The sequence below is a fragment of the Amia ocellicauda genome, chromosome 1 (genome assembly GCF_036373705.1).
Source record: "Amia ocellicauda isolate fAmiCal2 chromosome 1, fAmiCal2.hap1, whole genome shotgun sequence".
Taxonomy (NCBI): Eukaryota; Metazoa; Chordata; class Actinopteri; order Amiiformes; family Amiidae; genus Amia; species Amia ocellicauda.
Genome location: NC_089850.1, coordinates 61,946,434 through 61,969,911, shown reverse-complemented (window position 1 = coordinate 61,969,911; position 23,478 = coordinate 61,946,434). Strand labels below are relative to the sequence as shown.

Genomic DNA, 23,478 nt, shown 5'->3' with positions numbered 1-23,478 from the left:
GTGTCCAGTCAGTCAGTCAGTGTTAATGTACTGTAGTGTCCAGTCAGTCAGTCAGTGTTAATGTGCTGTAGTGTCCAGTCAGTCAGTCAGTGTTAATGTGCTGTAGTGTCCAGTCAGTCAGTCAGTGTTAATGTGCTGTAGTGTCCAGTCAATCAGTGTTAATGTACTGTAGTGTCCAGTCAGTCAGTGTTAATGTGCTGTAGTGTCCAGTCAGTGTTAATGTGCTGTAGTGTCCAGTCAGTCAGTCAGTGTTAATGTACTGTAGTGTCCAGTCAGTCAGTGTTAATGTGCTGTAGTGTCCAGTCAGTCAGTCAGTGTTAATGTACTGTAGTGTCCAGTCAGTCAGTCAGTGTTAATGTACTGTAGTGTCCAGTCAGTCAGTCAGTGTTAATGTGCTGTAGTGTCCAGTCAGTCAGTGTTAATGTGCTGTAGTGTCCAGTCAGTCAGTGTTAATGTGCTGTAGTGTCCAGTCAGTCAGTCAGTGTTAATGTGCTGTAGTGTCCAGTCAGTCAGTCAGTGTTAATGTGCTGTAGTGTCCAGTCAGTCAGTGTTAATGTGCTGTAGTGTCCAGTCAGTCAGTCAGTGTTAATGTGCTGTAGTGTCCAGTCAGTCAGTCAGTGTTAATGTGCTGTAGTGTCCAGTCAGTCAGTCAGTGTTAATGTGCTGTAGTGTCCAGTCAGTCAGTGTTAATGTGCTGTAGTGTCCAGTCAGTCAGTCAGTGTTAATGTGCTGTAGTGTCCAGTCAGTCAGTGTTAATGTACTGTAGTGTCCAGTCAGTCAGTGTTAATGTGCTGTAGTGTCCAGTCAGTCAGTGTTAATGTACTGAAGTGTCCAGTCAGTCAGTGTTACTGTACTGTAGTGTCCAGTCAGTCAGTCAGTGTCAATGTGCTGTAGTGTCCAGTCAGTCAGTGTTAATGTGCTGTAGTGTCCAGTCAGTCAGTCAGTCAGTGTTAATGTGCTGTAGTGTCCAGTCAGTCAGTCAGTGTCAATGTGCTGTAGTGTCCAGTCAGTCAGTGTTAATGTGCTGTAGTGTCCAGTCAGTCAGTGTTAATGTACTGTAGTGTCCAGTCAGTCAGTGTTAATGTACTGTAGTGTCCAGTCAGTCAGTGTTAATGTGCTGTAGTGTCCAGTCAGTCAGTGTTAATGTGCTGTAGTGTCCAGTCAGTCAGTGTTAATGTGCTGTAGTGTCCAGTCAGTCAGTCAGTGGTAATGTGCTGTAGTGTCCAGTCAGTCAGTGTTAATGTGCTGTAGTGTCCAGTCAGTCAGTGTTAATGTGCTGTAGTGTCCAGTCAGTCAGTCAGTGTTAATGTGCTGTAGTGTCCAGTCAGTCAGTGTTAATGTGCTGTAGTGTCCAGTCAGTCAGTCAGTGGTAATGTGCTGTAGTGTCCAGTCAGTCAGTGTTAATGTGCTGTAGTGTCCAGTCAGTCAGTGTTAATGTGCTGTAGTGTCCAGTCAGTCAGTGTTAATGTGCTGTAGTGTCCAGTCAGTCAGTCAGTGTTAATGTGCTGTAGTGTCCAGTCAGTCAGTCAGTGTTAGTGTACTGTAGTGTCCAGTCAGTCAGTGTTAATGTGCTGCAGTGTCCAGTCAGTCAGTCAGTCAGTGTTAATGTGCTGTAGTGTCCAGTCAGTCAGTGTTAATGTGCTGTATTGTCCAGTCAGTCAGTCAGTGTTAATGTGCTGTAGTGTCCAGTCAGTCAGTGTTAATGTACTGTAGTGTCCAGTCAGTCAGTGTTAATGTACTGTAGTGTCCAGTCAGTCAGTGTTAATGTGCTGTAGTGTCCAGTCAGTCAGTCAGTGTTAATGTGCTGTAGTGTCCAGTCAGTCAGTGTTAATGTGCTGTAGTGTCCAGTCAGTCAGTGTTAATGTGCTGTAGTGTCCAGTCAGTCAGTCAGTGTCAACGTGCTGTAGTGTCCAGTCAGTCAGTGTTAATGTGCTGTAGTGTCCAGTCAGTCAGTGTTAATGTGCTGTAGTGTCCAGTCAGTCAGTCAGTGTTAATGTGCTGTAGTGTCCAGTCAGTCAGTGTTAATGTGCTGTAGTGTCCAGTCAGTCAGTCAGTGTTAATGTGCTGTAGTGTCCAGTCAGTCAGTGTTAATGTGCTGTAGTGTCCAGTCAGTCAGTCAGTGTTAATGTGCTGTAGTGTCCAGTCAGTCAGTCAGTGTTAGTGTACTGTAGTGTCCAGTCAGTCAGTGTTAATGTGCTGCAGTGTCCAGTCAGTCAGTCAGTCAGTGTTAATGTGCTGTAGTGTCCAGTCAGTCAGTGTTAATGTGCTGTATTGTCCAGTCAGTCAGTCAGTGTTAATGTGCTGTAGTGTCCAGTCAGTCAGTGTTAATGTACTGTAGTGTCCAGTCAGTCAGTGTTAATGTACTGTAGTGTCCAGTCAGTCAGTGTTAATGTGCTGTAGTGTCCAGTCAGTCAGTGTTAATGTGCTGTAGTGTCCAGTCAGTCAGTCAGTGTCAACGTGCTGTAGTGTCCAGTCAGTCAGTGTTAATGTGCTGTAGTGTCCAGTCAGTCAGTGTTAATGTGCTGTAGTGTCCAGTCAGTCAGTCAGTGTTAATGTGCTGTAGTGTCCAGTCAGTCAGTGTTAATGTGCTGTAGTGTCCAGTCAGTCAGTCAGTGTTAATGTGCTGTAGTGTCCAGTCAGTCAGTGTTAATGTGCTGTAGTGTCCAGTCAGTCAGTCAGTGTTAATGTGCTGTAGTGTCCAGTCAGTCAGTGTTAATGTACTGTAGTGTCCAGTCAGTCAGTGTTAATGTGCTGTAGTGTCCAGTCAGTCAGTGTTAATGTACTGTAGTGTCCAGTCAGTCAGTCAGTGTGTCTTTGCTGTGTTGAGTCTCTCTGTGGTGTGTTGGCAGGGCTGACAGCGCTGCACATTGCTGTGTTGAAGCAGAACATGCTCCTGGTCCGTGAGCTGATTGTCCGAGGAGCAGATGTGTCATCGCCGAGGGCAACGGGCTGGTACTTCAAGAAGAAGAGAAAAGGGCTGTTTTACTTCGGTGAGAGACTGTGCATCTGTGTGTCTCTATTTGTGCGTGCGTGTGTGTGTGTGTGTGTTTGTGTGTTTTTGTGAAGGAGCACATTGTTTTATTCACCGGATGCCCCACCGATGAGCCTCTGTGGTCATCAGGTGACTTTGAGAGTGTTTGTTTGTGTGTGTGACTGTGAGAGTGTGTGTGTCTCATCCTGCCCTTCACTCTCTTTGCTCTCTCCCATCCCCCTTGTTCTCTGGGCGAATATGATGTACTTTAAGTCCCTTGAGCCTTTGCTATTCTTGCCCAGAAACCTAGAATTACAAAGCTAGTGCAGTGCATCGTGGGCAGTAGTTGATCTCCTCTATCTGTTCTCTCATAAAAAGCTGTACACAACTCCCATAAACCTTTGCTATCCTCAGACAGGCAGTCAGTGCAGAGCATCATGGGAGATGTAGTCCTGTACTGATCCTGACCTTCTGTGCCTCAGGGGAGCACGTGCTGTCGTTCGCTGCGGCTGTGGGCAACGCGGAGATCCTTTCCATGGTGATCGAGGCGGGAGCTGACATCAGAGCCCAGGACAGTCTGGGTAAAACTACCAAGCGTTTCTCTCCCCGCCTCTCTCTCACTCCCTACAGCCCCCCCCAATTCAAATTCAATATCAAATTCAAAACAAGTTTTATTGGCATGACAGGCTTGACATGTTTGTGTTGTTCTTGGCCCTGTGGGGGCTGTGCTGTCCTCTGATGCGATCGCAGCGCAGTCTCTGTGCCCCCAGCCCCGCTCTGAGCCTGTGCTAAGGTAGGGGGTCGGGGGCTGAGCTGTGAATGTGGGGATGAAGGCATCTCTGACCAGTGTGTATCTGGCGCAGGGCAGAGCAAAGTGTCTCTCCCTCACCAGACACACACTGTCCACACGGGTGTCTGTCTCTGGGATCCAGGTCTGTCTGTGTTGTCCAGCCTCCACCTCTAGGCTGTGATCGCTGAGTCTGTGTCTAGTCACAGTCTGTCTCAATGTAGGGAGTGTGACCTGTGTCAGGTTTGTCTGCACAGTCTGCACAGTGCTGTGTGGGGGGGTCTGCAGGCTGCGCAGTGCTGTGTGGGGGGGTCTGCAGGCTGTGCAGTGCTGTGTGGGGGGGTCTGCAGTCTGCGCAGTGCTGTGTGGGGGGGTCTGCAGGCTGCGCAGTGCTGTGTGGGGGGGTCTGCAGGCTGCGCAGTGCTGTGTGGGGGGGTCTGCAGGCTGTGCAGTGCTGTGCCTGGTATGTCTGCACAGTCTGCGCAGTGCTGTGTGGGGGGGTCTGCAGTCTGCGCAGTGCTGTGTGGGGGGGGTCTGCAGGCTGCGCAGTGCTGTGTGGGGGGGTCTGCAGGCTGCGCAGTGCTGTGTGTGGGGTGCCATCAGGCGCGAATGAGTGGTCTTATTGATTTATGTTGATTGTGATCTAACAATTTCATAATAAAGGTTATATTTTTAAAGAGTGAATCATGCAATTCATTATTGCAGACGTTTTTCATATGTTAAATTGTAGACATTTAGCAGGTTCCTCTATCCAATATACACTGAGCTCAAATATTTAATGTATTTAACTTGTATTTTGTGCAAATTAATACATGTTCGAATTTTGTAATGTTATACTGTTTGTAATAGGCCTATATTTTATTAATTGTTTCCAACATTTATGGTCTGTATTTTATAGTAAGTCCACATATCACGGCATAGGTATTTTGACAGAATATTATCTTTATTCTTAATATTCGATTTATATTAATTAAATTCATCATCCGTGAGCCGCTGGAAAATGTACTTGATTGTTTGATATATTGTTAAGGATAGAGGTTGACAGATTACAGTGGGACAATTAATCGGGGCAGATAACAGCTTTTTGAAACTATTGGCAATTAATAATATAATTTAATAAGATAATTTCTCATACCATTGGCTAATTTTTTATTTAAAATTACCATAAAATCCTTCGTCAGACTTCAGACAAAAAATAAATACATATTTATTTGGTTTTACAGTTGTTATTATATTTATTTACCATTGTTGTTTAATATAGTTATGGTACTTTAGTTTTCACTGGAAGCTTCCAACTCACGCACTGAGCACTGTGCAGAAACAAGCACACACCCACTGAGAAACACAGGGCTCATAAACCAATAAAACTGTGTTTTACTAAAACCCTCATAACCAATAGAAAGTGTTTTTGAAAGCTGTGCTGCATTTTATGGTTTTATTTAGTGTTTATTCTCGTCATAACTGAAGATTACTATATACTATGGTATTTTTAGTAAAAAGTAAAATAAATCTCTTTTCAAAATTAATGGGAACTAAAATAAAGCAATTACAGTAATGTTTGCTGAAGATGTATCATCTGTATCAGATGTATTATCTGTATCAGTATCAGACCCCAAAAAACAATATCGGTTGATCTGTAATTTAAGGACCATACAAAAGTATGAAAATACATTTTCCACTGGGAAACTAACTTAATAATAATAAAAATAATGAAAATAACTTATATAGCACTTATCAAGCTCAAAGCACAAAGTGCTGCACAACAATTTGTCATCTATTTTGATGTGTAAATATTTATTTAACATACAATTATTATAGCAGTTTCCTTTGAACTATTCCAATGGATTCCCGGAGTTTTGAGTTCAATGCCCGGCATTGCATAGATACCTAAGAGACGGAACTGGAAATGGGGCTGTGAACTTTTTATGACAAAAATTATAGACGAGCGGTCTTGACCCTGCGGTTGTCCACTGTGCTGTAGTCCGCTATGAGGGTCTCTGTGCAGGACCTCCGCACACGGAATTTGTAGTCCTTCCAGGCCTTCGCATTGTGTAGCCCCTCTGGGTAGTTAATCTCAGAGTTGCTGCTGCTGCTGCTCACAGGCTCAATGTCTCAATGTCTCAGTGTACTCTGAAATTAAAGCATAGCACAAATAAACAATTGGAGATTGCATTCTGAAATGGGGCGGTGGGGGGATACTTGGTCTGAGTAGGAATATAAAATCTCAGAAAATATTGACAATTATGATACATTCTGGAACCAGACAGTCTATTGATCAAAACAAGACCATCCACGTTTGGGTTGAGGCAACACACACCCGTAGAGAGCTCGAAATGTCAAGATGGAAAACTCTGTTTTCGATTTTACATAATTGGATTTGAACTTCTCTGTGTTTGATAGAACATCAAATATATACTGTTATTCTGAATAAAACAAGCCTATTTGCAAAGATATCCAATCAAAACTGAGTGATCTGTGACCATCTGAATAGACCACTAGACTTGAACTGCTTAAAAATGGGGTGTTCTAAAACTTTTGACCGGTAGTGTAGATATACACACAATGTAATGTCATGCTTTTTTCTCATTTATTTTAGTCATTAGTTCTGACTGGTCAAGACAATCAGCAATATATATACAAATATCTGTGCTGAATTGGATTGGATGTACATTAATGAATAATACCAAAATTAAACAAATATTTTCTCACTTTTTCTCAAGTGAAAGTACCCTATAATTGTGTCAGACACCACATGAAAGGAAATTTGGTGGGATTTAAATTCATATGGAGGCCACATAATGTATTTGCACATGTAAGTAACACAGAATGTATGTTTTCATTTTTTTACTGTATGACACTGGATTAACCGATACAGTCCTGTACTGTTTTGACATGGGATGAAAATTAAAAAACAAAACAATGGTAAAAATGGGAGACTAGGCAGATGCATTATGCATGCACACATACACTCTTCGATGCTCATATTAATTAGCGTGCAGCTTTCCATATTGTTGAATGTACAGTTTAACACTACCTTACACTGACATCTTCCCTCTGGTCGATTTCTGCTGATTTTTGCAGATCTGCGCAAATCTGTGCAGAATCTGACAATTGAACCTATGAATTCACAGTATCTGTGTTGATTCTGGTACACTGACGCTTGTTGACGTTATGATCACAGAACTGTGCTATAAGCTGGAAAAGTATTTCCTTAGCAGTGGTATTGCCAATCACTGCAGAAGCCTGTTCTGTTTATACGACAAGATGACTGCATGTACAGTAGAAGACAATGACTTGAGTCAGATGGAGACTTTTGTGTTTTGACATGAGTCGAGTCACATATTTTGAGCACTCTTTTTTGCAGGGACTTGAGGCAAGTCGAATAATTTGATATCAATGACTCAAGTCATCAAACAATGCAACTTGAGTCTGACTCAATTCGAGTCATTGACTTGAGTCATTACAACTCTGTCTGTGACTGTTGGGTACACACAACCATACAGCTGGATGAACTGGTAATAGCACAGATACGCACCTAGATTGATGTATCGTTTGCGTTTCCCTCTTGACTATTTGTTCTTGGTAATGAGTCCAAGCCGAACCGGCGTCCTGGTCAGAACCAAGTAAACACAGTGGAAAGAAACTGACAAAACGGGGATTGAACGTCCAGAATATCGGTCTGTGTCTCCTCTCCCGAATCCAAAGGCGTCTGTAGCATCTTGATCCCAAGGCTACAACGTTCTTGCTGGCATTCTCTGTTTTTTGCCAGCATTCAAAGCTAGTGTGAATGGGGGTGCAATAGGAAGAAAGCAGGCAAACACTTATTGCAGTATGAATGGGACTTAAGTGTATTAATCTGTCTCTCTCTCTCTCCCTATCTCCCTCAGTCAGTGTTGGTGTATTGCCAATCTTTACTCCACATTTATTTTCTGAATACATCGATTTGATGATGTCATTTTCTTTACCCCCTACACCACTTTGGAGAAGTTTGAGAAATCTGACTCTTACTCAGGACACCAGGCACGTGCACAGATAGACCCCAGGGGGGGCTTGAGCCCCTGCCCTTTATCCCTGCGACTCTATAAGTGCCCCCATCAGTGCCCCCTCGGAGGTATAGGGTGAACCTTTTTTTTTTGCTTGAGCCCCTGCCCCCCAAATTATCTGTGCACGGCCCTGCAGGACAGTGTGCTCGGTCAGTTCGTGTTAGTGTATTAACCCCTCTCTCTCTCTATCTCTCTCCCTCCCTCTTTCCCTATCTCTGTCAGTCAGTGTTTGTGTATTAACCTCTCTCTCTCTCTCTCTCTCTCTCTCTCTCTCTCTCTCTCTCTCTCTCTTTCTCTCAGGTAACACTGTCCTGCACATCCTGATTCTCCAGCCCAGTAATACTGTAAGCTGTCAGATCTTCAACCTGCTGATGCAGCTGGCGGACAGACAGGAGGATGGGGGGAGGATGGGAGGCCAGGGGGAAGGGAAGGGGGAGACAGGGCAGGGGGGCGTCTCCCTGGACTTCTTGCCCAATCACCGTGGACTCACCCCCCTCAAACTGGCTGCAAAGAAGGGCAACGTGACGGTGAGAGAGACAGATAGAAAGGGAGACTGGACTACAGCTCCCATGGTGCCCTGGGGCATCGGGGCTATTGATTAGTACAGGGAGTGGAGCGCTAAGTCTCATGGGAGATACAGATTGTTTTTTAGTTAACTGAGTGCTAAGTGTCATGTTTACTCCCCCCAATTACTACATATCCCATAAGAACATAAGAAAGTTTACAAAGGAGGCCATTTGCCCCATCGTGCTCGTTTGGTGTCCATTAATAATAAGTGATCAAGGATCCTATCCAGTCTGTTGTTGAATGTTCCCAAATTGTCTCTTCAGCCGCATCGCTGGGGAGTTTGTTCAGATTGTGACGCCTCTCTGTGTGAAGAAGTGTCTCCTGTTTTCTGTCTTGAATGCCTTGAAGCCCAATTTCCATTTGTGTCCCGGGTGCGTGTGTCCCTGCTGATCTGGAAAAGCTCCTCTGGTTTCATGTGGTCGATGCCTTTCATGAATTTGAAGATTTGAATCAAGTCCCCATGTAGTCTCCTCTGTTCCAGGGTGAAAAGGTCCATGATTCCCTGCCTTTCCCATCCTGTGCCTGTCAATGGTCCAGCCTGCCCAGAGCACCATGGGAATCATAGTCCAGAAAGCAGTCCCAATCAAACCTCACCACAATCCCTCTCACTCTCTCTCTGCCAGATGTTCCAGCAGATGGTGGACCGGCGGCGCAGAGTGCAGTGCAGTCTGGGCCCTGTGACCTCCACCCTGTATGACCTGACAGAGATCGACTCCTGGAGCGACCTGTGCTCAGTGCTGGAGCTCATAGTGAGCAGCTCCAACAGAAAGGTGAGTGTGTGTGTGTGTGTCTATGAGAGTGTCAGGGGTCTGGAACTCAGTCAGTGTGTCAGTCAGTCACATGTACCTCTCTGCCCCTCCAGGCTCGGCAGGTGCTGGAGGTGACCCCTGTGCGCCAGCTGACCAGGCTGAAGTGGCAGCTCTATGGCCGGCTGTACTTCCGCTGCCTCCTGCTGCTCTACGTGCTGTATCTGAGCTGCTTCACACTGTGCTGCTTCTACCGCCCCCTGCAGCCCGTGCCCAGCAATTACACCCTGCAGTACGCAGACTCCAGCACCATCTACATACAGAAGCCACTGCAGGTGAGGGTGGGGGGAGGACAGTGGGAGAGAGGGAGAGGGGGTCAGGGTTTGTGTGGAAGAGGGAGACGAGAGAGGAGGGGGAGAGGAGAGGGAAGGAGGGAGGATGTTAATACAGTGCAGTGAGTCAGAGTTAATGTTCTGTGCTATATATCCTTTGTCTCTCTCTCTCTCTCTCTCTCTCTCTCTCTCTCAGGACTGCTATGTCTCCTCTCAGGATCTTCTGCGTCTGGTGGGCGAGATCATCAGTGTGATAGGAGCTCTGGTCATCCTCATGATGGAGGTCAGGAACAGCAACTCCCAAGAGCCCTTGCTCTCACACTATGGAGGATAATTTGTGCCAAAATGAATAAATAAATAAATAAAATATGACAAAAAATAAATACATAGATAAATAAAAATGGAAATAAATGGAAATAAAAAAAAAATATATATATATATATATATATATATATATATGTATCTATCTTTTTATTTACATATTTATTTTGTTATTTATTTATTTATTTAGTCCCTTTTATAATTGTGGCACAATCTTTTCATGCTTGTATTTCCTCCTAGCAACAAACATTCTGGAAGGCGGGACAAGAAGTGATTCCCTTTCAAATTGAAAGACAGCCATTACCAAATGGGAAGAGCCTTCTGACCTTCCAATCAGTGAAAACATGTACCAATAGGGGCTCTGCTGGCAGGAGGAAGACCCGCCCCCAGTGTCTGTGAAAAGTCTCCTCCTGACTGCAGCTGCCTGCCATTTCTTCTTTCACCTTGCCAGTGATAGAGATTAGTTTAGTTTTGCTTTGCGTGAGCATGAGTGCTAAGTGGAGAAGTGTGCTCACCGGCTCTGCGGAGTTTAGATTTGCTTGGATTGCTTGGATTGTCTTTGGAGTATTAATATTATTTCTACAGTCTTCGGAGTTTCTCATCTGACTTCGGTCCAAAAAATGGCTTATCTTCGGAGGTAAGTGTGTGGCAGGAGTCTCGCTCAGAGATGACCGGTTCCTCCATTGAGATCTGTTGTACAAAACTACTTGCTGTACCACTTCTTTTTAACAGATTTGAGTGACGGAAGGTGACTACAAGAATGTGATGCTACTCCGGCTGGAGCAGCCTCCTGCGAGTTCGGTTGGCTTAACGTCCTCATTCACCTCTCATCCATCTCCTGGTTGGGGAAATCCCCCACGCTGACTCACATCAATATCCGACCCTCCTTGACATCAACATATGTCGAACTTGTCGACTTCTCGACTTTCTGTTGACCTTCGACCACCGCTGTCGACCTTTGACCACATCTGCCGACCTCGTCCACCTCCGTCAACCTCTCGATCACCTTCGTCGATCTCGACCACATCTGTCAACCTCTTGTTCCCCCTTTCGACACCTCAAACTTCGACGTCCCCAACTCCATCAACGTCGACATTCGTCGATCGACATCGAGGATCAAGACATCCCATCGACAACCCTTGACCAACATCGACGCAAACATCGACCTAGACAGCATATTATTATTATTATTATTTATTTTTTCTTAGCAGACGCCCTTATCCAGGGCGACTTACAAAATAAGCGTAATACAAAGTACAAAAATACAGTGCAGTTCAAGGCATAACACATTACAAATTCCAATTTACAGAATACAGTGCAATTCAAAGCATAATACATTTTACAAATTCCAATTTACACAAGTGTATACAATATATGAGGTCTTACATCCTGGATTGTAAAAGCTGATGAGTGCAGACAAGATGTAGGTCACAGTCAAGGCCCAAGAGAAAGGGAGCACAGGGGAATCAAAATAAACAATACAAGTACTAGTAATGCAAGGCAAGTAGTATGATAAAACGTTGTTATAAAAAGTGTTATCTTACAGGAGAGTAAATGGCTAAATTAGAGTCTGAAAAGATGTGTCTTGCGTAAGTGCCGGACGGTGGTCAGGGACTCTGCTGTCTTCAGTGGGAAGGTCGTTCCACCACTTAGGGGCCAGGGATGAGAAGGAGTGGCTCTGGAGGAAGGAGAGTGGAGAGGAGGCAGAGTTAGTTTTCTAGCACTGGAGGAGTGCAGTGGTCTGGAGGGGATGTATGGAGAGACGAGTGACTGAAGGTAGCTTGGTGCAGTGTGGTTGAGACAGCGGTAGGTGAGGGTCAATGTCTTGAACTGAATGATTGCCGTTATCGGGAGCCAGTGGAGGGAGCGGAGCAGTGGAGTAGCGTGTGTGAATCGGGGCAGAGAGAATACCAGACGAGCCACAGAGTTCTGGATGAGCTGGAGTGGGCGGGAGACTGCACACACTGTTCAGCCCCTCTTTGAGGACTATGTGGATATCATCCAGTCCACTTGGAATCCACCAGCATCTGCTCCTGTAACTTCCAGACAGGCAGACGCGATGTGCACAACGGGGTGGGGTGGACCAAAAAAGCCTGTGATCCTTTCCACCAATAGGAGACTCAGTGGCCAGACTTATGCATTGTAAATAACCCATTTGTCCTAACAAACAGAGCAGTATCACCAATGCTATGCTTAAGAAGGCATACTCTGCTGAAACGTCAGAGGTCCAAGCCATCCTAGTTCTTTACATGGGACACCTGGCTGGATGGATGAGGGACCGACAGTCTGCTGGAGATGCGGAAGAGCTGGAGCTTGTGTCTGCATATATGATGGACCTGCTGCCTGAGGCAGGGAAAGCCATGGGGAGATCCCTCACAGCCATGGTAGCAGCCCGATGCCATCTTTGGCTCATGCAGGCCAGTTGCAGGCGAGGGGCAAGAACAGGGGCATTTCTAGGATTTGAGGACTTCCAGGGCTTAGCCTGGATTTCTGTAGGGGGGTCCGGGGGGATCCTCCCCCGTATTTTTTCTATATAACAGCTCTATTTTGATGTTTTTTTATGCACTCTGGCACCTTACTTACATTCAAGTTCAGTGTAACTTTAAAAAGTACACTGTGACATTGACCAGTCTATACTGACATTGCAATTGCAATATGAATTCCAATGTACAGGCATGATGAGTAGCATTAGCATTTTAGCTAATCAAAATTGCTTCACTCATTAATGTCTCTCTCTGACACACAAATACACAAAGTAACACCAAACAGTTGTACCAGTTTCTATGCCTGACTCTGACTCAGCTGCTGATCCTGGCTCTTCAGTTTGTAGCTCATCTTTGCTACCCTCTGCAAAACCATGAAATAAACTTAAATTAGACTCATAATAAGATATCCTACGTACCTAATATATCATATACACTCACCTAAAGGATTATTAGGAACACCATACTAATACTGTGTTTGACCCCCTTTCGCCTTCAGAACTGCCTTAATTCTACGTGGCATTGATTCAACAAGGTGCTGAAAGCATTCTTTAGAAATGTTGGCCCATATTGATAGGATAGCATCTTGCAGTTGATGGAGATTTGTGGGATGCACATCCAGGGCACGAAGCTCCCGTTCCACCACATCCCAAAGATGCTCTATTGGGTTGAGATCTGGTGACTGTGGGGGCCAGTTTAGTACAGTGAACTCATTGTCATGTTCAAGAAACCAATTTGAAATGATTGGACCTTTGTGACATGGTGCATTATCCTGCTGGAAGTAGCCATCAGAGGATGGGTACATGGTGGTCATAAAGGGATGGACATGGTCAGAAACAATGCTCAGGTAGGCCGTGGCATTTAAACGATGCCCAATTGGCACTAAGGGGCCTAAAGTGTGCCAAGAAAACATCCCCCACACCATTACACCACCACCACCAGCCTGCACAGTGGTAACAAGGCATGATGGATCCATGTTCTCATTCTGTTTACGCCAAATTCTGACTCTACCATCTGAATGTCTCAACAGAAATGGAGACTCATCAGACCAGGCAACATTTTTCCAGTCTTCAACTGTCCAATTTTGGTGAGCTTGTGCAAATTGTAGCCTCTTTTTCCTATTTGTAGTGGAGATGAGTGGTACCCGGTGGGGTCTTCTGCTGTTGTAGCCCATCCGCCTCAAGGTTGTACGTGTTGTGGCTTCACAAATGCTTTGCTGCATACCTCGGTTGTAACGAGTGGTTATTTCAGTCAAAGTTGCTCTTCTATCAGCTTGAATCAGTCGGCCCATTCTCCTCTGACCTCTAGCATCAACAAGGCATTTTCGCCCACAGGACTGCCGCATACTGGATGTTTTTCCCTTTTCACACCATTCTTTGTAAAGCCTAGAAATGGTTGTGCGTGAAAATCCCAGTAACTGAGCAGATTGTGAAATACTCAGACCGGCCCGTCTGGCACCAACAACCATGCCACGCTCAAAATTGCTTAAATCACCTTTCTTTCCCATTCAGACATTCAGTTTGGAGTTCAGGAGATTGTCTTGACCAGGACCACACCCCTAAATGCATTGAAGCAACTGCCATGTGATTGGTTGGTTAGATAATTGCATTAATGAGAAATTGAACAGGTGTTCCTAGTAATCCTTTAGGTGAGTGTATGCCTACACTATGTTTTTTACCTACATATTAAAGTACAATGCTGTGTAAAGTTAAGTTTAGCCCATTACAGTAGCTAGCTACAGTAGTCTAGCTACAATTACAACGGTGGCAATCATGATGAGCTATGTACATTTCTCTTCATCATGATTGTAGGTGCCGAATCCAATTCATATCATAAATCAACAGGCAATTTCAAAAGTTTATACATAAGCTAGATTCTTACCCTTACTCCTCTTTTGGAAAAATCAAAAAATACCCAGTTGTTTTTGTCTATGTTCTGTCATTTCTCCTCTAGTCTCTTCCCGCTGACTCTCTCTTCCCGCTGTTTGACTAGTGTCACTCAGCACGGCCCATCAGATCCACACCCCCTCAGACAGAGTTAGAGTTAGAGATGTTCACTGACATGCTAGAGACACTGCATTTATTTTGACAGACTGTTACAGCATGTTACGAAAACTATCACACATTCACACACATTACGATTTTTTTGTCGAGATATTAAAATTATGTTCAGGGCAACACCCAAAAGGTTCCCGGCAAAAATGGCTGGCGACGCCGCTGATAATCGCGCAGCAATGCCGTTATGGTAAATAATCGGAGTATATATTATATATTATATATATTGTATATATTGTATATATATATATATATATATATATTATTGGAATTGGATCAAAAGAACCGGGGCTAGTACAAAAAGACCTGGGGCTTAAGCCCCGGAAGCCCAGGCCTAACGATGCCACTGGGCAAGAATAGGCTTTCCGGCTGGAGACCTAAGGGCCGGGGAGACCCCCGAAGGCCCCCTGCGAAGCCACAGGAGCGTCCCTGAAGGGACCCGGCCGTCATCACCACCCCCACCACCACCCAACAGACTGACCAGACCCAATGGCAAGCCTACACCCAGGACTCCTGGGTGCGAACGATGATGACCCATGGATACGCCCTCCATTTCCACTCTGCCCCCCCCAGAAAGCTCTGTCACAGGACATCTTTATGATGCAGGAGAAATGAGCAATAGACTAGTGGCTGCAGAGGACTCTCAAGCAGGGTTCTACTTGGGATACTTCCTAGTGCCAAAGAAGGACGGAGGCTTCAGGCCCATTCTCGACCTGAGGGGCCTCAGCATGTTTCTGAAGAAAATAAACTTCAGCATGTTGACTGCACAGCATATCCTCCAGTCTGTCTGGCCGGCACGACTGGTTCACATAAATAGACCTCAGGGACGCCTACTTCCACATCGCCATCCTCACCGGCACACAGGAAATAATGCCTTCCAAGGCCAGGTGTTCGAGTTCAGTGTGCTGCCATTTGGCCTCTTGCTGGCGCCCCACACATGTGCATGGATGCAGTCTTGGCCCCCCACAGGACAAAGGGGATAAGGATCCTGAATTTTCTGGACAACTGGCTGGTGTGCACAGACTCCATGCTTCAGGCAGAGGACCATAAAGCAGAGGTCATACGTCACGTGACTAAACTGGGTCTCTCAGTTCACACAGAGAAAATCTCTCTTGAACCCGCACAGACAGGGAATGAGGCTAGACTCTCAGAACATGCTTGCCTACCTGTCCAGAGACAGAATCGAGTTATTGGAGAGGAGAAGTGCCTTGCATCATTCAAAAGGGCATCGACTCTCCAACTGGTCAAATTTCAAAAACTGTTGGGGCTGATGGAGGCCACCTCAAATATTCTTCCCCTGGGTCTCATGCAGATGTGTCCATTACAACACTGGGTAAACGCCCACAGGTGAAACTCAGTGAGAGACAAACACCACCCACTAACAGTGACCTTAACATGCTGGCAGGCACTGTCCTGGTGGAGAAATCAAGACAATCTGCGCCTCGGCTCTCCCCTCGGCTGCCGGCACAGAAGGGAAGTCATCATCCCAGGGGATGGGGCACTGTCTGGAATGGGATGGGAGCTCACATCAACGTACGGGTCTACCTATTTGCTTTGTGGGCAACGTCCCACTGCCCTCTATGGTTCTCCATGGAAACAGGAGGCGGTCCCCTGGGCGTGGACACCTTTGCTGACCCATGGCCGCAGGAACTGCTGTACGCTTTCCCTCCACTTCTTCCACTGAGACTGGAGAGGATTCGACAGGATGGGGCCCAAGTCCTCTTGATCGCCCCCCGGTGGCCCCCCAATTGTGGTTCATGACGCAGGCACAGATGCTGGCACAGACCCAGCACAGGTACAGTTGTGGGTTTGGCCCCTGAAAGGCACCGCCTAATGTCTCTGGGACTGCCTGACAATGTCTTTGTGACGCTACAATCGGCCAGGGCCCCCTCCACTAGGGCCCAATACATTTAGAAATGGTCAGCCTTCCAGAACTGGTGTCTAGCCAGACAAGTGGACCTGATGTTGTGCCCCATGTCGACTATCCTGTGCTTCCTGCAACAACTGCTAGAAGACGGGAAATCGGCTTCCACACTGAAGGTGTATCTGGCTGATACCTCCGCATGCCATGATAAGATTGACAATGTCTCCCCAGGAGCCCATTTCCTGGCAACCCAGTTTCTGAAGGGTGCGAGACGTCTGAGACCACCAGTAAAGGACACAATTCCAGCCTGGGACTTGGAATTAGTTCTGCAAGGACTTAGTGGTGCTCCCTTTGAGCCCTTCTCCACAATGGAACTCCACTTTCTCTCGCTCAAGGTCTTAAGGCTTACATCAACCACCAAGGGGGCCTGCGCTTCAATTATTATTATTGTTTTCTTGTTTTAAGAACATAAGAACATAAGAAAGTTTACAAATGAGAGGAGGCCATTCGACCCATCGTGCTTGTTTGGTGTCCATTAATATCTAAGTGATCCAAGGGTCCTATCCAGTCTATTTTTAAATGTTCCCAATATTCATGTATGTTCTCATTTTATTCATGTATTTGAGACTAAATCCAATAGGACAGTTGTTTGCGGCCGTAGGCTACTTAAAGCAGGTTTCACATCAAAGCTGGTATCTGTGCTGGTGTAACAGAACAGTGCTGCGAGCCAGGCAGTGTGGGATTGAGGCGGTTTCTTCTTATGTACAGTGAGGGAAAAAAGTATTTGATCCCCTGCTGATTTTGTACGTTTGCCCACTGACAAAGAAATGATCAGTCTATAATTTTAATGGTAGGTGTATTTTAACAGTGAGAGACAGAATAACAACAAAAAAATCCAGAAAAATGCATTTCAAAAAAGTTATAAATTGATTTGCATGTTAATGAGGGAAATAAGTATTTGACCCCTTCGACTTAGTACTTGGTGGCAAAACCCTTGTTGGCAATCACAGAGGTCAGATGTTTCTTGTAGTTGGCCACCAGGTTTGCCCACATCTCAGGAGGGATTTTGTCCCACTCCTCTTTGCAGATCCTCTCCAAGTCATTAAGGTTTCGAGGCTGACGTTTGGCAACTCGAACCTTCAGCTCCCTCCACAGATTTTCTATGGGATTAAGGTCTGGAGACTGGCTAGGCCACTCCAGGACCTTAATGTGCTTCTTCTTGAGCCACTCCTTTGTTGCCTTGGCTGTGTGTTTTGGGTCATTGTCATGCTGGAATACCCATCCACGACCCATTTTCAATGCCCTGGCTGAGGGAAGGAGGTTCTCACCCAAGATTTGACGGTACATGGCCCCGTCCATCGTCCCTGTGATGCGGTGCAGTTGTCCTGTCCCCTTAGCAGAAACCCCCCCCCAAACCCCCAATGTTTCCACCTCCATGTTTGACGGTGGGGATGGTGTTCTTGGGGTCATTCCTCCTCCTCCAAACACGGCGAGTTGAGTTGATGCCAAAGAGCTCGATTTTGGTCTCATCTGACCACAACACTTTCACCCAGTTCTCCTCTAAATCATTCAGATGTTCATTGGCAAACTTCAGACGGGCCTGTACATGTGCTTTCTTGAGCAGGGGGACCTTGCAGGCGCTGCAGGATTTCAGTCCTTCACGGCGTAGTGTGTTACCAATTGTGTTCTTGGTGACTATGGTCCCAGCTGCCTTGAGATCATTAACAAGATCCTCCCATGTAGTTCTGTGCTGATTCCTCACCGTTCTCATGATCATTGAAACTCCACGAGGTGAGATCTTGCATGGAGCCCCAGACCGAGGGAGACTGACAGTTATTTTGTGTTTCTTCCATTTGCGAATAATCGCACCAACTGTTGTCACCTTCTCACCAAGCTGCTTGGTGATGGTCTTGTAGCCCATTCCAGCCTTGTGTAGGTCTACAATCTTGTCCCTGATATCCTTGGACAGCTCTTTGGTCTTGGCCATGGTGGAGAGTTTGGAATCTGATTGATTGCTTCTGTGGACAGGTGTCTTTTATACAGGTAACGAGCTGAGATTAGGAGCACTCCCTTTAAGAGAGTCTCCTAATCTCAGCTCGTTACCTGTATAAAAGACACCTGGGAGCCAGAAATCTTGCTGATTGATAGGGGATCAAATACTTATTTCCCTCATTAACATGCAAATCAATGTATAACTTTTTTGAAATGCATTTTTCTGGATTTTGTTGTTGTTATTCTGTCTCTCACTGTTAAAATACACCTACCATTAAAATTATAGACTGATCATTTCTTTGTCAGTGGGCAAACGTACAAAATCAGCAGGGGATCAAATACTTTTTTCCCCCACTGTAGGTGTAGGTTAAGTTTATTTTTTTTAATAAACACTACCATTCAAAAGTTTGGGGTCACTTTGAAATGTCCTTGTTTTCCATGAAAACATACATGAAATTAGTTTGAATAGGAGATATAGCAAAATGAATAGAAAATATAGTCATTGACAAGGTTAGAAATAATGATTTTTAATTGAAATAATAATTGTGTCCTTCAAACTTTGCTTTTTGAACTTTACATTTAATATACAACCACTTCTGCATAATGGTGTTCATGTAGACTATTTTTGATTGAATAGCTTACTCACGTAAATCGCCAAGGACATGTCTAAATGGTATGGCTAAATTACTATTATTAGTATTATTATTATTATTATTAGTAGTAGTAGTAGTTGCGACGAAGCATCGTGGACGAGAGGAACCCAGGTGCGGAGAAATGGTAGTCCAGGGACAGGCGAGGGGGAAAACCAGTAATCAACAATGTCAAGGATAATCTGAAGATGAGGTCGATGAGGCAAGCAGGGGGTCAATGATGAGGCAAACAGGCTGGTAGGGAGAATCCAGGAATCGTTGGTCAGGGTCCACACAGAGGTCGTAAACAGGCAATCAATAGCAATAGAGAATAACTTCACACGCCAAGTTCATTGCAATGGGTATTAACAACTTGACTTGTGACTACAATGCACGTCAATGGGAAAGGTGTATCGGTGCATTGTGGGAAATGTCATTCTCATCACCACCAGTCCTGCCATCAATCAAGCAACGCACTAAAATGAAATGCAACTGAATTGTCTATAAGAAAGATGATTAAAACAACAATAGTAACAATGTATTAATCATTTTTCCCCAGATCCCTAGTCTTTGGCATTTTGGACCGAAAAGACATTTTGGTCAGACTGTTCTTGGGGGACCATTCCATGTATTACTGTGAGTGTCACTGAGAGCACTACATTACCCATCAGCACCCTGTGTGCACAGCTGCTGCTTATTATTTCATTCCTTAGCAGACACTGTTATCCAGGGCGACTTACAATTGTTACAATATATTCACATTATTTTTACATACAATTACCCATTTATGCCGCTGTCTTTTTCTGGTGCATTCTGGGTACAGTAGTTTTCATGGTTCATTTATGCAGGAGGGTCTGAGTGTCTTTCTGTGTCAGGAGTGTCTCTGGGGTTGGTATTAGGGTCTGTGGATCTATTTCTATTTCTCTCTCTCTCTCCCCAAGTATCAGCTATGCCTGCATGGTACTGGTCATACTGGTTTTGCGGCTGACCAATATGAGCGGAAACGGGGAGATTGATGTCATGGCACTTGCGCTGACCCTCAGTTGGTGCAACACCATGTACTTTGCCCGCGGCTTTGAGTTTCTGGGCCCCATCGTCGTCTCAATCCAGAAGGTGAGCAAACTCCCACCATCCTCTGCTCCCCCTCTCTGTGGAAGTCAATGGCTCCTTTGCAGCATGGGACTATGTGTGTTCTCATCTCTCTTTCTCTCTCTTTTTCCGTCTCTGTCTCTATCTCCATCTGTCTTTTTCCGTCTCTGTCTCTCTAGCACTCTCTCTTTTCCATCTCTCTCCTAGTCTCTCTCTCTCCCCCAGTCAAATTCAAATTCAAGTATTTTACTGGACTGGACTGGACTGCACTATGCTGGACTGCACTGTCCTGGATTGGACTGCACTGTAATGGACAGGACAGTTCTGCACTGTACTGGACGGGACTGTACTGGACTATCCTGCACAATACTGGACTGGACTGTACTCGCCTGGGCTGGTTCTTCACTGTTCCAATATTGGACTATGACTGCTCTATACTGGACTGTACTGAGGTGAATTCTGTGTAACCCTGTTAAATGATTAATTCAGATGTATGTAATTATTTCCCAAGGCCATATGTGGTGATTTTCACAAGTACTTCTGGCTGAGTGTCGTGGTGCTAATGGGGTTCAGCTCTGGTGAGTCACACCTCTTGACAATGTGTCATTAACAATCAACTACAGATTTGTATAACTATCATTATTATTTGCACATATATAGAGTCTCTCTCTCTCTCTCTCTCTCTCTCTCTCTCTCTCTCTCTCTCCCCCTCTGTTTTGTTAGTACAGCTCCTAAGATACTGTGTTTTCAGCCACAACACATGTCAAGTGCACCATGGCAATTGCAGTTTTTTGTGTCACTATTTAAAATGCTCTGACCACAGCTCCCGTGATGCTTTGCTTTCCCACCACCATTACAAAGAGCGTATTGTTTCACTTACTGGATACCCTACTGATGAGCCTCTGTAATCACCCGACTGTAGTTAAAGTCATCAGGTGGTGCTCAGCGAACTGAAAAAATAAAATAATCAATCTCCATTGTCTCTCCTTCCCTGCCTCTTTCCCTCCCTCTCTCTCTCTGTCCCTCCAGGCATATGGGTGGTATACATGACTCAGAATCCCAATGCCATTCCCGCGTTCAACTCCTTCCCCTCCACCCTGTTCTACGAGTTCCAGGTGTCCGTGGCCATGGTCAACATGCTCGTGGACCCCACCCAGGCCACCCCCGTGGTGGTGTTCGTGCTGCATGTCATCTTCTCCTTGCTGTATTTCATGCTCATAAACAACCTGCTGATCGCCATGGTGTCCGACACAACGTGCAGAGTGGCCAATGAGAAGGAGGAGGTGTGGAGAGCACAGGTCAGACCGACACACCGACCCACTGACACAATGACACTCTGACACACCGACCCACTGACACACAGTCTCTCTCTCTCAGGTCGTTGCCGCCACTCTCATGCTGGAGCGCTGGCTGCCCCGCAGGCTGTGGCCCCGGATGGGGATCAGTGGGCGGGTCTACGGTCTCGGAGACAACTGGTACCTGAGGTAAGCTGGGCCCTGCGGTGACTGTGAGAGAGAGAGACACTGAGAGAGTGACAGTGTGAGTGACAGGTGTGTAGTGGCAGTTATGCATTGCGGTTGTTTCATGCTTACACAGATGCATACTATGACAACAGCAACACAATTAAACACAACTGCACAATGCAGTGATGCACAATACAGCTCCATCAGACATTCAGTATTGTTGTTATTATTATTATCATCATTATTATTCAGGGTTGATGAGAGGAATGACCAGAATGCACAGAAGATAGGTTGCTCTGCCAACACCAACAATGAGGAGGAGGATGAGGTCAAAGAGAAGCCAGACCCCACCCCCTCCGGGGCCTATGTGTTTGGCCCTGGCATTGACCACACCCCCTCCGAAGTGTCTCTCTTTCAACCCATGTGCAGGGGGCGTGGCCAGGAACCGGACATCACCAGGAAGTCCCTGAGGGGCTGGCACCTGATTCGTCGGAGCACCCTGGGGTCAAAGGTCACAGATGAGAAGGGGCTGGAGGTGGAGATTAGTGTCTGATTGTGAGAGAGAGGAAGAAAGAGAGATATGCTATACAGTACTGTTTATGAAAATAATTAATTCATTTCAACATTTAAATAACAATATCCCAAATTAGTGAAACTTGCACTCATAGATGGTGTAGTGGTTTAAAAAAACAGCACAGCTCATTAACTGCTGTCAGACTGACCCCCCCACCCACCTCCCCCCAATAAAGTGTAGACATTAGCAGATCTGTTTAGCGAGTGAACACATTCAAAATTAATACAAAATAATGGTGATAACGATATGGGGTCCAAAACAAGCCGGAAGAAAAAGTTTTGAGGGAGAATCTAAAATGCAGCGATAGATCGTCAGTCAGGAACAGGAACTTTGGTTGATTAAAGTAAACATTCCAACAGATTAATGCTTTGGTTCCACTGGCTTAAGCGTCCGTGCCATGCTGTGCCGGACGCATCCCAGAGCTTTTTGTAAAACCAGGCCATTGTAGCAAGTCTGTCCCCTGTTGCAGGAGGAGCAGAGCGATTGTGGGTTTGGTTTGTTTAGTTTTAAAAACAGGCAGAAAACAACACTACGAGTGATAGAGCCTGATGTGGAAAGGACTTTTGTGTCTATTTTATTATTGATGCTTTACATGATTGGAGACAACGTAATACATACACTTTTCTGTTAAGAGATATTAGGAATAGCTAAACGTGTATAGACAACTTTATATTTAGACAAGCATTATGTTACCGTAAGAAAATGTTTCCATGTGCAATAATAAAAATAAATATTTGCTATTGTTATTATTGTTATTGTTATTATTGTGATCATCATCAAGATATGTGCTAGTATATATGTATTTTAAATGGCACAACTTAACTTATTACTCTTTCTACAGATTTGTAACTGCAAATGACACTTTTTGCCATATTATTTTTAATTTACTTAAAAGACGTCCTTAACCAGGGCAAGTTACAGTTTAAACAAAAAACACACATTTCACGATTAATCGTATAGTAACAGCAGCTACAATATAGCAGGTTATAATTTAATTTAATTTAATTAAAGTTTCAGTCATGGCATTTATGGACTTATGGGCGCATTTATTAATCCAGTCCTTAATGTTTTATAGGGAAACCCAGATCTGCTGTATTTATTTATTCATTCATTTAACTTGTAAATGGGCACACGTTAACTAAATCGTGTTCACCTTCATATTGATTGTCTCCATTCACAAAATGACAGCCTGAAACAGTATCTAGTTCATAAAATATTTATAAAATCGGCTGCTACCGATCCGATTATTATCCTTCAGTTTATTTTTAACGAGTCACGGTCCTGTGAAATCCATGTTTGGCAAGTTATTAATATACTCGGACATTAACTGTGAGCAGTAATTGTTTCTGTACATATTTCACTCCATGCTGCTAATAAAACTGTAATTTCTTTGTTATCGCACATGGCACTTGAGATTATATCTTCCGACACAATGTATCTGATCTCTTCCCTGTCTGTCTACAAGTCAAGCATAAATCTCTACTTCTGAAAGCGAAGTATTTCCTTGGTGGGCGTGACGGACACTTACGGCCACGTCTGGCAGCAGATAGTTAACCGGCCACA

The 23,478-nt window shown here is 45.0% G+C and overlaps 1 protein-coding gene across 1 annotated transcript in view; it reads left to right on the top strand.

Annotated features, from left to right (window-relative positions):
• The window catches only part of LOC136757489 (transient receptor potential cation channel subfamily V member 5), a 45,061-nt gene extending 22,400 nt beyond the window's left edge, over positions 1-22,661 (top strand). The window contains exons 5-16 of the mRNA XM_066712400.1: positions 2,850-2,990; positions 3,454-3,552; positions 8,102-8,328; positions 8,992-9,138; positions 9,231-9,449; positions 9,643-9,729; positions 19,349-19,425; positions 19,731-19,902; positions 20,390-20,456; positions 20,908-21,176; positions 21,256-21,362; positions 21,594-22,661. Coding sequence (XP_066568497.1) covers positions 2,850-2,990; positions 3,454-3,552; positions 8,102-8,328; positions 8,992-9,138; positions 9,231-9,449; positions 9,643-9,729; positions 19,349-19,425; positions 19,731-19,902; positions 20,390-20,456; positions 20,908-21,176; positions 21,256-21,362; positions 21,594-21,894 — 1,913 coding nt within the window. The 3' untranslated portion in view covers positions 21,895-22,661. The remainder of the gene's footprint in view (positions 1-2,849; positions 2,991-3,453; positions 3,553-8,101; positions 8,329-8,991; positions 9,139-9,230; positions 9,450-9,642; positions 9,730-19,348; positions 19,426-19,730; positions 19,903-20,389; positions 20,457-20,907; positions 21,177-21,255; positions 21,363-21,593) is intronic.
• Positions 22,662-23,478: the final 817 nt, after the last annotated feature.